The sequence below is a fragment of the Coffea arabica genome, chromosome 3e (genome assembly GCF_036785885.1).
Source record: "Coffea arabica cultivar ET-39 chromosome 3e, Coffea Arabica ET-39 HiFi, whole genome shotgun sequence".
Lineage (NCBI taxonomy): Eukaryota > Viridiplantae > Streptophyta > Magnoliopsida > Gentianales > Rubiaceae > Coffea > Coffea arabica.
In genome coordinates, this window is record NC_092315.1 from 613,977 (window position 1) to 628,570 (window position 14,594).

The 14,594-nt window shown below is 38.2% G+C and overlaps 4 protein-coding genes across 6 annotated transcripts; 1 reads left to right on the forward strand and 3 right to left on the reverse strand.

Moving 5' to 3' along the window:
- Positions 1 to 84: 84 nt before the first annotated feature.
- LOC113736668 (putative ubiquitin-conjugating enzyme E2 38) lies at positions 85 to 2,789 on the reverse strand. Of its 2 annotated transcripts, none has more exons than XM_027263735.2 (2): positions 2,512 to 2,789; positions 85 to 1,462 (listed from the first exon to the last, which is right to left on the reverse strand). In XM_027263735.2, exons 1-2 carry the CDS (start codon positions 2,732 to 2,734, stop codon positions 444 to 446), a joined length of 1,242 nt encoding a protein of 413 aa, XP_027119536.1. In that variant the 5' UTR covers positions 2,735 to 2,789; the 3' UTR covers positions 85 to 443. The 2 variants fall into 2 exon arrangements, with proteins under 2 accessions (XP_027119536.1, XP_027119537.1); XM_027263736.2 differs by having other exon boundaries at positions 2,459 to 2,642.
- A 700-nt stretch (positions 2,790 to 3,489) lies between these two features.
- LOC113738038 (probable enoyl-CoA hydratase 1, peroxisomal) lies at positions 3,490 to 6,610 on the reverse strand. 2 transcript variants are annotated; one of them, XM_027265193.2, is made up of 3 exons: positions 6,129 to 6,610; positions 5,015 to 5,297; positions 3,490 to 3,993 (listed from the first exon to the last, which is right to left on the reverse strand). In XM_027265193.2, the coding sequence occupies exons 1-3, from the start codon at positions 6,536 to 6,538 to the stop codon at positions 3,769 to 3,771; spliced, it is 918 nt and encodes a 305-aa protein (XP_027120994.1). In that variant the 5' UTR covers positions 6,539 to 6,610; the 3' UTR covers positions 3,490 to 3,768. The 2 variants fall into 2 exon arrangements, with proteins under 2 accessions (XP_027120994.1, XP_027120995.1); XM_027265194.2 differs by having other exon boundaries at positions 3,490 to 3,873; positions 6,129 to 6,605.
- Positions 6,611 to 8,046: 1,436 nt separating this feature from the next.
- LOC113736271 (GDSL esterase/lipase At4g16230-like) lies at positions 8,047 to 9,780 on the reverse strand. Its single transcript, XM_027263164.2, has 5 exons — positions 9,528 to 9,780; positions 9,210 to 9,340; positions 8,803 to 9,048; positions 8,449 to 8,704; positions 8,047 to 8,329 (listed from the first exon to the last, which is right to left on the reverse strand). Exons 1-5 carry the CDS (start codon positions 9,778 to 9,780, stop codon positions 8,103 to 8,105), a joined length of 1,113 nt encoding a protein of 370 aa, XP_027118965.1. The 3' UTR covers positions 8,047 to 8,102.
- Positions 9,781 to 11,843: 2,063 nt separating this feature from the next.
- LOC113737028 (probable pectinesterase 67) lies at positions 11,844 to 14,415 on the forward strand. The gene is made up of 5 exons (XM_027264274.2): positions 11,844 to 12,178; positions 12,801 to 12,963; positions 13,125 to 13,331; positions 13,448 to 13,695; positions 14,084 to 14,415. Exons 1-5 carry the CDS (start codon positions 11,904 to 11,906, stop codon positions 14,235 to 14,237), a joined length of 1,047 nt encoding a protein of 348 aa, XP_027120075.2. The 5' UTR covers positions 11,844 to 11,903; the 3' UTR covers positions 14,238 to 14,415.
- The last annotated feature ends 179 nt before the right edge of the window (positions 14,416 to 14,594 follow it).

Here is a 14,594-nt window from a genome sequence, read left to right on the forward strand (position 1 = left end):
AATATTTTCTGACTTGTTGAAGTTCTTGCAATACGGACAAATTTGAAACCTATTCAAAGCTGATTGGTAGAAATTAAAATTGGCTTAAAATGAGAAGCTGCCATGCATTATAGTTAAACTGACGACTGAAATCAAGAAAGGCTTTCACTCTACATCACGAGCAGGAACTACAATTCTACCGAATTAAGACCATCAAAAGCGATGCAATGTCAAGCAATTTGAATACCACCTGATCATTCGACCATATCTGCAAAAGAGCAATTAGATCTGACCGTTATATTCTGCCATGTAAGAATTGAGTTAAGACCATCATCAGTTTCTGGCCCCGTGATCTTGGAAACAAATCTATCTAGTCAAACAGAAGATTATAACTGTTCTACTCCCGTCTACTTCCTCCTCTACACCATTAAAACGAATTTTGATGTCAACAACGTTACCAGTCTTCATTCAAAAATCTTCTTCAGGACCTTCAAAATTGTGCTTGATATTCCTTGTTTGGATTCTTTCGCACTTGACCGAGACTTCACTGCATCTGACGTCGCTTCTTTTTCTTCTCTCCTGCCTTCCAATGGTAATTTCTTCATTTTTGGTGGAGAAGTGTCAATCCCATGGAAGGCCGACCTAAGATCCAAATGCATCTTCTCCAAATTTGCCTTAAATTTGCTTGACACTGGAACAGAGGACAATGAAGCTGATACGCACTCTTGATATTGGCCAACGGTAGCATCACCATTTATATAAGCCCTGATAGCCGCCAATATAAAATCTCCACGTGCTCGAAAATGTTCCACAACAAAACTCTCAAAACCCTTTGGTGCCTTTCGCATATTGTACAGCATTGTCTTACAAGACAAGATAAAAACCTCTTCATTATAAGCCGTTGATTTTTTGGTCCAACGTTCAGCCTTGCTGTACAGTCCAACTTCACGTCCAGGCTCATTGAAGTATGGCTTACTGTTAAGCACAAGTCCTTGAATGGAGACCAACAGCTGAAGAATGGTGGACTTAGCAGGAGTCCATAACTCCACACCTCGACCGGTCCAAGTATGGATCAAACTCAAGCAAACCGTCCCGTTTGAATATAGATTGGGATTTAAACGCAGGCCATGGGCATGATAATACACTTTAGGAGGTTGGTTTGGATAATCAGAAGGCAGAACAATGTCAAGGAAGAAAAGACCATCATGATAAGGAGTTCCAGCAGCACCAATGATCACAGCTCGAAGCAAGTCAATTCTCTGCTCATAAACGCGTACATAAATGGAGTCAGGAAGATCTTTCTCAAGGATTTTCCACTCTTTTGCAATTTTCTTCGACACGGCACTTGTTGAATCGTTGAAGCAGCCTTGAGCCTTTTTGGACTTGTTAGAATGAATGAAGTAGTGATCTGAATGAGCTGAATCACCTGATAAAATGTCGAACTGTGGAAATTCGATGGTGTTGGCAGCAACTTTGTTGTCACCTGATCAACAGAGAAATAAATAGCAAGTACTGATGAAGATTGTAATATGCAGAGAGAAGAAAATCAAAAAGAGTACTGATGAGTCCTGGTTCATCCCTCGATCCTTTTTAACAAGTTGATGTGCGTCATATGACTAACTGAAATAGCATTGAATGCATTAAACCATCAATATCTCCTAAGTTAAATAGTAAATATTTGCCCCCAAGAATTAGGCAAGGTATATAGAGAAACAAAACCAAGGTAAATCATCTACTAAACAGAGTTCCTGCAGTAACAGATCAAGCCATTAAAAATCCTCCTAGAAGATCTCTTATACAAAATGAATGAGAAACATAATTTGAACACCACCAAAGTAAGAGCTCCACTAAAACATGAGCATCTCAATCAATTAAACTGTACGTACGCCCACGGATAATTTAGCAATTTACTCACCGCCCTGCTTTTCTAATTACCCACACACAGCTCAAATTAAAATCCAACAGCGATATTCAGTTGTTTAAACACACAAAACAAAAGGAAAAAAAAAGAAAAAAACTTTTGTGCACTGTATCAAGCTTCCAAGACAAGCCCACGTCATATCATTCAATAAAGTCGAATAATTTACAGTAACAAATTTTCCACTAATGCTTTTCCTTTTCCAGTTTGTTTTTGGTAGCCCATGAAAATTTGCATGATTATTTGCACAGCGAAGAAAATTTTTTTAGTGTAGAACACCGGAAAGAACAAAATCAATGCAGTATCATCGAGCAAAGTGGAAAGGGTTTACCTTGGGCCACTTCTCCAAATTATCCACATATTGAACTTAAATGACAAACCAAGCATACTTGAAGTTTTATCAAGACACAAAAGGTTCTTGTCTTTAAAGCAAAAATAAAACAAAATTTAAACTTTAAGATCAGAAAGAGGAAAAAAGTTTCCTTTATTTTCTGTACCCCATTACAACTGGCATGATCATCTGCACGAAGAAAAAGGGAAGAAAAAAGTAAAAGGGTTCACCTGGGGCCATCTTTTCACAACCCTTATTGCTGCCAAAACTTAGAAAAGATTACCTAGTCGGCTTGCAACAGGGAACCCTCTCACATTGTGTGAAGACGAGCAGTCCAATAGATAAAAAATTGTTGAAGGTGGCAAAACTAGGGCCTGTTTGCTTACTAAGAATTGTGGGGATCCAAAGAAAACTAGGACCGCATAACTGAAAAGGCAAACGGGATGGTCAATTTCACGCAAGCATTCATGAAATTGGAAGTTGGTGTTTTCTTTCTTAACAAGCATTCTGCCTTCCCGTATTTGGTTATTTGCTAAATTTGCTGCCAAACAATTTTTTTTTCTTTTTTTTTTCGTCTTCTTTTATTCTCCATCCATTTGGGCCAAGCAGGACATTGAGGGTGGGGAATAGGATGGGCTCAAACACTACAACTCCATTCCCATCTCTTCCCAGTTTGAGTCCACGACAACTTAATTTTACACAAGTTTGGACATGAAAATAGATCCAGCTAAGGAACCCATCATGCTGGAAGCCTTTAAAAATAGAATGAAATAGGGAGCTGAACTAATTGAGTCCTGTGTAGAAATACTACCATTCTTTTTTGGGTATCTGATGATTTTAATTTAATAAATTTTTATCCCATTATTCAATAATTTGAGCTTCTAAAATCATCTAGTGGTTGATGTCTCTTTTTAATTGATCCAACAATGAATTGATACCCATAGAACTACCCACTATTTTGTTCATTTTTCCTTTTTTTTTTTTCGGTTCTTTAAACGAGCATTCAATTGTTTATGGCCTTGGCTTGACTATTCTTGGAGCAAGGCTCAAACGAGATTTTAAACAAACCCTGCACTCACTCCCTTAAGTCCCAACCTACCGAAATAATTGATGATTGAAACTAAAAGGTACTCTTAAGAGGTTGCCAATTCTGTGATGGCATCTTATAAAAGGCCGCAGCCCATAGGGGTGAGACATACGTTGCTGGTGGGGCTCTCTGTGCTTTAATTCCTTTATTGTCAGATGAAAAACCATTACAAAGTTCAAGTCGAATTCAATACCTATTATTACATTGGTGGAAAAAAAGTACAAAAAAAGGGAAGAAAGTTCGGACCATTTGGCCAAGTAAACATGCGCGGTTAAAAGCTAGATTCTCAGAACATCAAAGCCTCTATAAATGCATTCCCGTTTCCCTGTTTTACTTAATTGTAGAATCAAGATTTCATTTTCCAAGCCAACATCTATCTATCCTTTGAGGACGTATTAAGGGACTTAAAACAACTTATTTTACAACAGACAATCAAGTGACTTGTTAACATATCTACAACTTGGATGGAGATTTCTTTGCACTCCGACCTGCAATGAATTCTTGCATTTTCTTGAACTGCTCCTTAGTCATTCCATTGTAATAGTCATGCGCCCTCTCCTGAGCAAAGCATGTAACAGAGCAAAATATTAGATCATTTTCAGAATACAAAAGTTTGTCAACTGTGCCACCGATCAATTTGCCGCTGGAAATATGCCAATCAACTGCATACATGAAGTCCTGTTCCAAAAAAAAAAAAAATGCAGACTTCTCAAAGATAAGTGATTTGTTGCTAGAAGATCTGAATTCCACAAAGACTCTTCTCTATAATGTTACTCATTTTCATTATGAGCCTCTGCGGTTAGCCCATGATCTCCAAATAGCTGCAGCGTTACGAGTCAGCTGAGTAACTTAAATTTATGAATTCCTAACTTTCCCATCTAGATTCTTTTTAGTTAAATACTTAGGACCGTTTTCAAGGTTAAGCACACAATCAACTGTCTGGACCCTGCTAAGTACTAAAAACATAAAGAGGAGGCAATCAAATGATTAAGTTGGTTATGATTAAGCATTATTTGAAGGCTGCAGCATCCTATTAGCTAACTGCTTTGAAAGACCAGCCCAAACCATTTCAAACATAGAGGTATCCTCTTCTAGCTTGTGCAAAGCGGGGAAAGAGGTTTGGTATTCCAATTAATATTGTCTACCCCTACAAAGCATGATAATTTAAGAAATAGATTGATGAAGCGCAACACACAGAAATACCACAGTATGTTGACAGCAAATGATATGCCTATACAACTTAGTTTAACACTTGACTTTTTTATACAATAACAAACTCAACAGCCCTAAACAAGACCATTTTAGCCATGTTGTTTGGTGAGCTTTGACAACACTAGCACTCAGAATTAAGCCACTGGAATTGGCCATATAAAAGAATGAGCTAGTACGGTGACATAGTGGCCTAACCAAATAAATTCTAAGAAAAACAAAATGGGTAATGAACTCTTACGGGTGTATTGAATTAAACTACAAATAATTTCTGGGGTTATAAACTCCTTCAGTATCAGTGTGATTGATCAACAAACTTAAGCACTTAAAGTTTTGGGAATTTATTAGCCACTTCACAGTAAACCATTAAGCAATCCCCTTATCCTTCTTATGATACATTTCTGGGTTACATGCGAGTATCTCCAGGTAAGTGCATGTGCATAGGCAATCCAGAAGAAGATGAAGTAGAAAAAGTAGGACAGATAACCACCTTTTCTAGCACAAGGGCATGAGCCAAGTCTTGTTTGAATCCATCATTTATAACACTCTTGTACCTCAAGACAAGGTCTTGATTGTTCTTAATAATGGCTTCTGCTATTTGTCGAGCTTTCTTCAAGAGTTCACTTCCTTCAACTACATGATTTACCAAACCCCATTTCTCAGCTTCTTCTGCAGTTACAGGGGTTGCAGTCAGAGATACTTCACGGGCTCTATTGGGCCCTATGACACGGGCAAGCTTCTGAGATAGACCCCATGAAGGAAATATTCCAAATCTGTAAGAGAGTTGATCCAACAATATTAATCAGAATGCGCAGGATAGTCATGAACGTAAACACATCCAGCTTTAACTTAGAGAAGTTGAAGAGAATGAACGGGAAAACATCATATGTAAAAAGTTGCAACAAGAAACTTTGACCCCTAAGTCTTCATATTACACGTCCTATGTAGTCACATTGTTATCTCTCAGACAAAAACAGAAAACCAATTGTATGAACCAAGCAGAACAGACGATCCAAATTAGGTGGTGGGTCAAGATCAAGAGTGATTCAGCGGAGTCTCAATCTCGGCCAAACCAGTTAGTTCTACTCAGCATAAAACTGATTCATGACACTGTCAAGCTTCCTTTTTACTTTCTTCCTTCTTCGGGTAGAGTGTTAGAAAGTTTAAATCTTTCTACTTGTGTCCCTTCAACATTTACCAACTTGCTTAAGCTGGCCTTACAACATCTCCATCAATTGGTGATGCTTTGATCTCTCAAGTCAAGTCAGACTTTCAACACATTAATCACTCTCCATTGATCCTCCAATTTACAGAAGTACTAATATAACTTAACCAGGTTTTAGCTGTGAATATCACTCAGCTACATTCGGTTCCGATTGTCCCCATAATTCTCCCCGAATTTTCCCTCCCAGCGTACCCTTTAAGGAGGGGGGAAAAAAGGAAAAAGGAAACCGATATTTTAGCACAGATATGTGCGTTCTACAATAAAATACTGAAAAATTACACTGAATCGGGATTATTAATCGAAGCAATTGACAGCAGCATCGAAAGAAAATGCACATAAAAGAATAAGAATTGGGGAAAAAAATTAAAAGGAAACGAACCTGGCATGGGTATCCATAAATTTAGCATCTGTAGAAGCAACCAAAATATCACAAGCCAAAGCAATCTCAAACCCAGCTGTGACAGCAAACCCTTTAATGGCTCCTATAATGGGCTTCTTGCAACGCTCCATTTGAGCAACTGGATCGGATTCCATATCCTTGACGTCCCCCTTAAAGACATCTTCCGCAGCAGTCAAGTCCACCCCAGAACAGAATGATCGACCTGACCCGCAAAGAATAATAACCCGAACTGACTCTTCCGCGTCTAGCGACTTGAATGCTTTGGCAAGATCCTTCATCATCTGTCTGGTGAGCGAGTTCAGACTCTTGGGACGGTTAATTGTGACGACAGCGACGCCCCCTTGTCCTCGGTTCACGACTATCAGGTTTTCCGAAGATGTGCCCGCCATTATTTTCACTTTTCCGAAGGGCGCAGGTGAAAACTAATGGACTACTAATATGTATAGTCGTATAATAATTAGATTAGATTGTTGGAGGGTCGAAATGCGTGCCCTATCGGCTGTTGAATTGAATTAGCTGACGTTACACTTCAAAAAATAATAATAATAATAAAATTAGTTGACAGCGTGGAGTACCTAGGAATCGGTGTTGTAGTTATCCTAAAACAAAACAGCTAACAAACGTCATACCTGGCCGTAGAGCTGTTAATCGAGCCGAGTATTTGGCTGCCGAGCTCGACTCGAGCTCGTTAGGAAAACGAGTTTTAAAATGTGTTCGAACTCGACTCATTAAATGTACATGTGGCTCGAACTTGACTCGTTTATCACAAACGAGTCGAGCTTCACGAGCTCGAGCTCGAGTTCGTGCAAATTAACTTTAATAAAAACCTATAAATTTTAATTTTTATAATTTTGATTTCTAAAATGACAAATATGTCCTTCATTAACGAGTTCTAACGAGCTACTCGAGTATCAAACGAGCCGAGCTTACTCGACTCGTTAACTAAACGAGTATGTTTCGAGCTCGAGCTCGACTCGTTAACCAAAATTAACGAGCCGAGCTCGAGCCTTAACGAGTCGAGCTCTAACGAGCTTTCGAACTACTCGATTGACTTAACAGCTCTACCTGGCCGTTCAATTCTTATGCATCTGAACTAAAAGGTGACAATTAATGAGTTTATTTGGATGGGAGATTATTTGAAATAATTATTGCAATATTTTTGTGATGTGATGTATATGATATAAAAATGTGAATGAAAATTACGTGTATAATGTAAGCAAAATACAGAATTTGAATGTTTTTTTTTTAAAGTCTTGTAATCCAAACACGTCCATTGTTGATGATAGAAATGAGAATATATTAAGCGAATATAAGATCATCTCGGGTTCTTCTGGATTGTAAATTATTTGAGATATTTTTACTGTAACACTTTTTGTGATGTGATGTATGTGAGATAAAAAGGTAACTGAAAAGATAAAAAGATATATTGAAAATTGTAACGATGATGTAAGCAAATATATTTGGGCAAATAATCTCTTGTCCAAACACATTCATTAATATTAAGCGCAAGACAAAACACGTTTCTTGACAAATTAGTTACTACAAGTATTGTAGACTGTAGTACACGAACTACAGTGAATGCCGTGGTCCTCTGAATTGAGATATAGCCATCATCTTCCTTTGATTCGTTTAGGCACAAGAATATAATTACAAATTTCTGCTTCAAAAACGAATTAGAATCTTGTGATTTCTTCTGGCTAAATATTCATACTAACTAGTAAGCTGATGCTTTTGAGCGGTAAAAGTAACAGATAATTAGTCTTTCATTTCAATGCATAAGAATTTTGATTATCGTTTGAATGCACAAAGAACTCCATAACTCTTTGATAATGAGCGAATTGATTCACCCAACAAAAAAGGAAAAAAAAAAAAAAAGAAGTACGAAAGAACGAAAAAGAAAAGGAAAAAAAATGCATCATCCTTCGAATGCAATTCAACATTCTGAAGATGTAGTCAATTTGATGAAATTAATTGTCTAATGTTCATCGGCCAAACGTCCCCAGAGCCACCGTCAAGCAGACGCTTAGCTATAAAGTTGTTAGCAGCATCTGTTGGATGATATGGATCCCAGAACACATACTTCGATCTGTCTGCACAAATTTTAGATGTTGGACCGCATGGAATTAGGCCCCCAAATCTCCCAGCAACGTAGCAGCAAGCTGAATCTGCATTCCCGAACCCTGTTTATGGAAAGCAAAGAAAGGATACACTGCTGATCAGTTCAATGTTAAGCACAATTAAGGTGGTGTTCCATGACAGCATTTGCTGCTGTAATTCTGAATGATAAGATGTTGCTTACCATAGGAGATGTAGTTCTGGATCAAATCATCTACAATGCGATAGGCATCTGCATAAATGAATTTTGATCCCTTCAGATTAGAACGAAGCTCTGTTACTAGATCCCTCAACTGGCTATTGAACAACTGAGCTAGCTGATTAGGGAAGGCAACACAGCCTTTTCCAGAAGATGGATTTATTGCCCTCTGATATGGGATGCATCCAATAGGTCCTACATTAACTACAACGATCTTTCTAGCACCCATGTTGTAGAGCCTCTGGGAATGTTTTAATCACATCAGAAAAATGTATTGTATGCCTAGCATCTACAGTACGATAAACAAATGGAATTGCTATTTGCAAATGGGAGTCCTACCGTAAGTTGAGTTCTATATCTTGTAATCAAATCTGCTACGAAGGATTCTGGAGAGACCAAATTTTGCTGAACTTTTGAGACAACGGGCACCAAATAGTTGTTAATGAAGTCATTTGATCCCATTGTTACTGAGAAGAGTGCATTTTGAAGCAATTTCATTGTCATGGGAGCACCTATTGTTGAAATTATGTACTCATTGGTATTGGCAAAGTTGTCTAGTTGAGCATCAAAGTTGATTCTACCGACCTGTCGTAGCAATGCAGGTTGGTAATCAATTAAAATAGGTGGATTGGAATGCTCAAGTTTCAGGCTATGTTCTGTCAAGAAATTCATGTGTGTTTTCGCTACATGTTTGTTTCATCCAAATGTGCATTAGAACATGTGCAGGTGGATAGTAAGAATCTCACAAAAATCTTTCCAGTGTGATTCAGAATCCCCCCTCCACCAGAAGCATAATTAACACCCTGCAGAACCACCGGACCAGCTGTTGTCGGCGCCAAGAATGGAGGAGTAAAGCCTTTGATTCCTACTTCCTCTCCTGGTAATACCAAAAGTATGCACATGAAATGGTCAGCTGGTAGTACTTTTGGCCATTGAAAAGAAAAGAAGATGACACCTAAATCAGCTTCCAATGCCATCATCAAGTATTAACCAGACAATTTGAATGTGGCTACCAATTAAGTTGGCAGACAGCAAGCTGAAATAGTTCAGGACGGACACCTCACCTAAAATATCAACTATTGTTCTTCCATTTGTGTATCTTCCTGTTGGCTTACCAAAGTCGATGCCATTTGGTACAAAATTAGCTTTTGAGAGAGACACGATGTAGTTGTTGTTGCCAACATCAACCAAGGAATCTCCAAAAACAAAATTAGCAGGAGGAGCAACTTCACAGAAGCAGGTCTTCAACCGAACAAAAAGGGCTAAGAGTTGAAACAAAATCCCTGCTGCAAGTTTCCTGTTCGATAGATAATCCATTAGCAGGAAAACCACTGAAGTTTATTCTGCTGTAGTTGTATGAAGATTTGATCTAAAATTTCCTCTTTTCTGCTGCACTAACTTCCAACTGCTAAGCTGCTGCTTAAACTTAAATAAACACCTCAACTGGGATTCGAGAAACAAGAAAACAGATACATGTATAAGGCAGAAAGAATTGCAATGGCTAAGTTTTCTAACCAAATATTGTATCTTGAACACACAATGTATCAAAGAGAAATCCAACGACCCAAGATAATTTGTGCAATTGGTTGATCAAATTTTCCTTTCCCAAGACAATGATTTTTGCAAGTAGTTTATCCACTATCCAAAGTGTGAAACGAAAATGAGTATCAAGATGAAGCTACCAGATTAGCAGATTTTGTTCAAGAACATACTTTTCCTTATAAAACCGAGTGCTCAAGCGAGCAACCGAGTAGGTAGAGAAACGAAGTCATTGAATGTCCAGCAACGGCAGCACTACCAACCATGGGAGCTACCATATGATTGTTGAAGCCTATTGTCATTTAAAGCTTCACCAATAACTGGGCACCACGGCGACGAATAGCCGAATTCATGGAAATCTTTTGCTGCCAAATCCTAATCTGTATTTCTCAGAAACACAATAATGATAAATTAAACTTTTGTTTCCAACTCCCAACAAGCCTAACGGCCCTCCAAACATTCAAACCAACGGGATGGCACAACTACGTGGAATTCAATGCAGTCATTTGAGATGGTAACACCCCATTTACTAGCCCACATCTTTGTTTCCTTCATGATCAATCCAGGAAGGATATCAAAGGATTTAATATTTAATACTATCGCACAATTCACAGCAATGCAATGGGGGAGTACCGCTTTTCTGGCTTGGTGTGGTGTGGTGCTGGACAAGCAGAGAGAAAACTTCAGGCATGGGCGTGAATAGTTACTGGTAAAAGAATGCAACAACATCTGTTGAAGATTAGTAATGCTTCATATATGCTTCATATGCTATTTTCCTTTCTTCTGTTTTTCTTTATGATAAGGCCGAAACTGATTCTCTATTTTTTTTATTTCCTAGTGCACAAAAGGAACTGTGATGCTTTTCTGCACCATTTCTACATTTCCCATTTCTATTGCGATTTTACTAGCTACACCTCGTTGAAGTTTGAGATAAAAAATTAACTTATGTTGGCAAGCTAATAAGTTACGCATCAAATTTGGAGGGGTGCATTAAATACCCCTCTCAGAAATTGTTAAACTTGAAGGAATTGATCAAATTACACAGCTATGTATTTCTGAGAGAGCCATTTAAGAATTGATCAAAAGATGCCATGGAGGCATAAAGTGATCCCCTCCCGAGCGTGTGCTGTGACCTCAAAATCCACTCAACTTCTCCGTGCATCATTTTTATTAAAGCGTTACTCCAGCTTGGCCCAAACATAAGGAATTCTGGGGCTAGTGGCCTATTTATGGCCGAGACCAGTGAGGAACGGTCCGTTTGGCGGAGTGAGCATCAATCAAAATGTGTGTCAGCCTGAATAGAATAGAAACTATATATGGAGCACACGATGTGTTCATCACTCTTTAAATAAATATGGAGTACGTGATGGATTCATAACTCATTTCGATCAAAAATAGCTTGTAAAGATGTTGGTTGGATGACAAAAAAATGAGCATATTTTATATGATAGAGATTAAAATCGCTCAATTTATAGGTCAGATACGACTGATGCAATTTTTCCTAATTGACATGCTTTAAATTAGTAAATGGAAACCGCATTAGTCTATCTGAAGCGGAAGAGAAGATCAATATACCACACACACTAGGTACAAAGGTGAAATTGCATTCTTTCTCACTTGAGCCTCAGCCAAAATTAATTACCAGAAATATAAATGTGTTGTTGTGAGTCCTACCCATTACCTACCAACAGAAATCAAGGACGGATTGCATAACAGCCACATAGCTATTGTTGGACGCCCTCCAATCTAGAGGAAGCTCCTTCCTCATACCAACTTCGATGCGCCAAATCAGTACGTGCATGCAAAATATCTTTAGGAGCAACTCCTATAGTGAATGTCAATTCAATCAAAGCCAACTTTAAGATTCAAGAGAACTGGGGTAGTTAGTTCCACTTCTAAAAATGCCTTCATCTTCTTCAACACTTCCCTGGGCAAAAAATGTTGCCTATGTACATTTTCTAGTCATGTCTGTCCTCATTGCAGATGCTGTACATTGCTCCTTGGACAGAAACGTGATCGATTCCAATCTCCTGACCCAGAAGATTGGTACCAGCCGAACAACAATAGTTGATATTAGTGGACAAGGAGACTTCAGGACCATTCAAGCAGCAATTGATGCTGTTCCAGAAGGCAATTCCAATTGGACCATTATTCATGTGAGGAAAGGTGTTTACAGGTGATCTTATACCAAAAATTGCCAGGAAAAGTCAAAATACGATATTTAAGTATGTATCTGCTTTTCATTTTTTTTTTGGCAAAAAGCAAGAACGACGGGATGACGATCAAATTCACTTTTTAATCGAGATGAAATGAGTTTGGCGATTATAATCATTTGATTTAGCGGTTGCAACAAAAGTTGATGCCATTCTTAATTTAACAAAACTGTAGATGACTATTAGATAGTAAGTAGTGTACTTTTGTACAACCAATTAGCTAGGCATAATACTGGGATCTAAAGTATCAATTATTATTATTATCAATTTTTCTTTGGGTTTGTCCTGGTAATACATTTGGTACATGATCACTTAATGGTGTGAAGAATTGCTTTGTACTGTAAAATCGAAGGACCGTGTGCTATCCATCGGTGGAATGATGGCTCAAAGTCATATTCATACTTGCTTTCAATTTGAAGTTTGCCATTTTGCCAAAGCTTTGTTTTCTGTCAATTGCCCCATGTACGTGTTCAAATATAGAGCAGCTAAAGAATCATATGAAAGTACAACCCAACCCAGAAACTTGGCAAGCTTTCAAGATATTGATGTGATAATATTTTCTGAACTTGTAACAATTAATTGCAGAGAGAAGGTGCACATACCTCGTAATAAACCCTATATATTCTTGAGAGGCAATGGAAAGGGTAAGACATCCATCGTTTGGTCTCAGAGCTCTGTCGACAACTACCAGTCCGCTGCTTTCCTTGTTGAATCACACAACTTCGTTGCCTTCGGTATTAGCTTCAAGGTTCAATTTCTGTATCGTAATGTTGGACTTAAATTCATTTCATTTCTAGAAACTATGTAACGGCAAAGAGATCTTCGGTTAAAATTGCTTAAATTTAGAGCATCTCCCTTAATTTGTCTTTGTCTTTGATTAAATGTGTAGTAATTGATTTGTTTTGGTAGAATGAAGCTCCAACTGGGATTGCTTATACCTCACGTAACCAGTCAGTTGCAGCATTTGCTGGGGCAGATAAAGTTGCATTCTACCACTGTGCATTCTTTAGCTCACACAACACTCTCTTTGATTACAAAGGCAGGCATTACTACGACAATTGCTATATTCAGGGTTCCATCGATTTCATATTTGGACGCGGTCAGTCTATGTTCCATGTAAGTAGATATCATAAATGCCAGCTTCATACATGATTCTTTACATATGTGCAATATTGCGAGAAATTAAACGAAATGGGTAAAGACCTGTGATGTGATGTAACGTTGTAACGCAGAACTGCGAGATATTCGTGATTGGAGACAAGAGGGCTGAGATCCATGGATCCATCACAGCTCATAGCAGGCGAAGTGCTGGTGAAAACAGTGGTTTTGTGTTCGTTGGAGGGAAGATCTATGGGGTTGGTAGTTTGTACTTGGGTAGAGCTAATGCACCCTTTTCTCGAGTTGTTTTTGCAAACACCTACTTCTCCAGGACCATTGTGCCTCAAGGATGGACGAATTGGAGCTATGCTGGCAGTCCAGAGTAAGGACTAGTTCCCTCCTATATATATTCATTACTAATTAAGCTTAAGCAGTAATGAGAAAATATTATGACTTAAGAATGCCACGATGAGTGTGACGTGATTGACGAATGATGCAACTGCATGAAATGTTCAGAAAACCAAAACATAATTGGCTTCAAGTCATGTTATGGAACTGCTACTCTAAAGGTTCTTCAGTTAATACCCTATTCGATAACGCTGTGGAAAAAAAAAAAAAAAAAACATAGTTAAGTAGAGTTTTTAGGATACATTTACCAGAATGGCTTGCAATCATCATACTTGGATCACTGGATACTAGGTATTCTTGAGCAATTTCATTGTTATTGTGCTCCTAGCTGATCCAAGGAATGTTGCAAACAACTGCAACAGCCGTGTATATCTTGCAGAATATAAATGTCATGGTCCAGGGTCTGCTTCAAAAGATCGAGCTAAGTGGTCAAAACAGCTCGATGACAAAGAAGTAGCTCCTTTCCTCTCTATTGATTACATCAATGGCAAGCAATGGCTCCCAGCATGGCTATGAACTGCCAATGTGAATACTGTACAGGATGAGACCTGCTCCAAGTAAGAGTACCTCACAATTGTAAATCTTTTGGTGGTAGTTAGTTAGGACTTGCTCCTAGTACTAGCCCTTTGGAGGCTTAAGAGTCAGTAAAATAGAGGGGCATACTTTGTCCAATTTTTTTTTTTTTTTTTAATAAACTTGCACAAATAAATGTAATGTAGCCAAGTACCATTTACTAAGGATTGATGCTGGTCGATGTTAAGATCCTTTCCAAAGTTGGTCTTGGTTGGATATTAGATTATTTTGATGAAGCAATTGAAAGAAATCTGGGGAGAACAGATCTTGATCATTGTGTTTGACACATTCTGATGATTT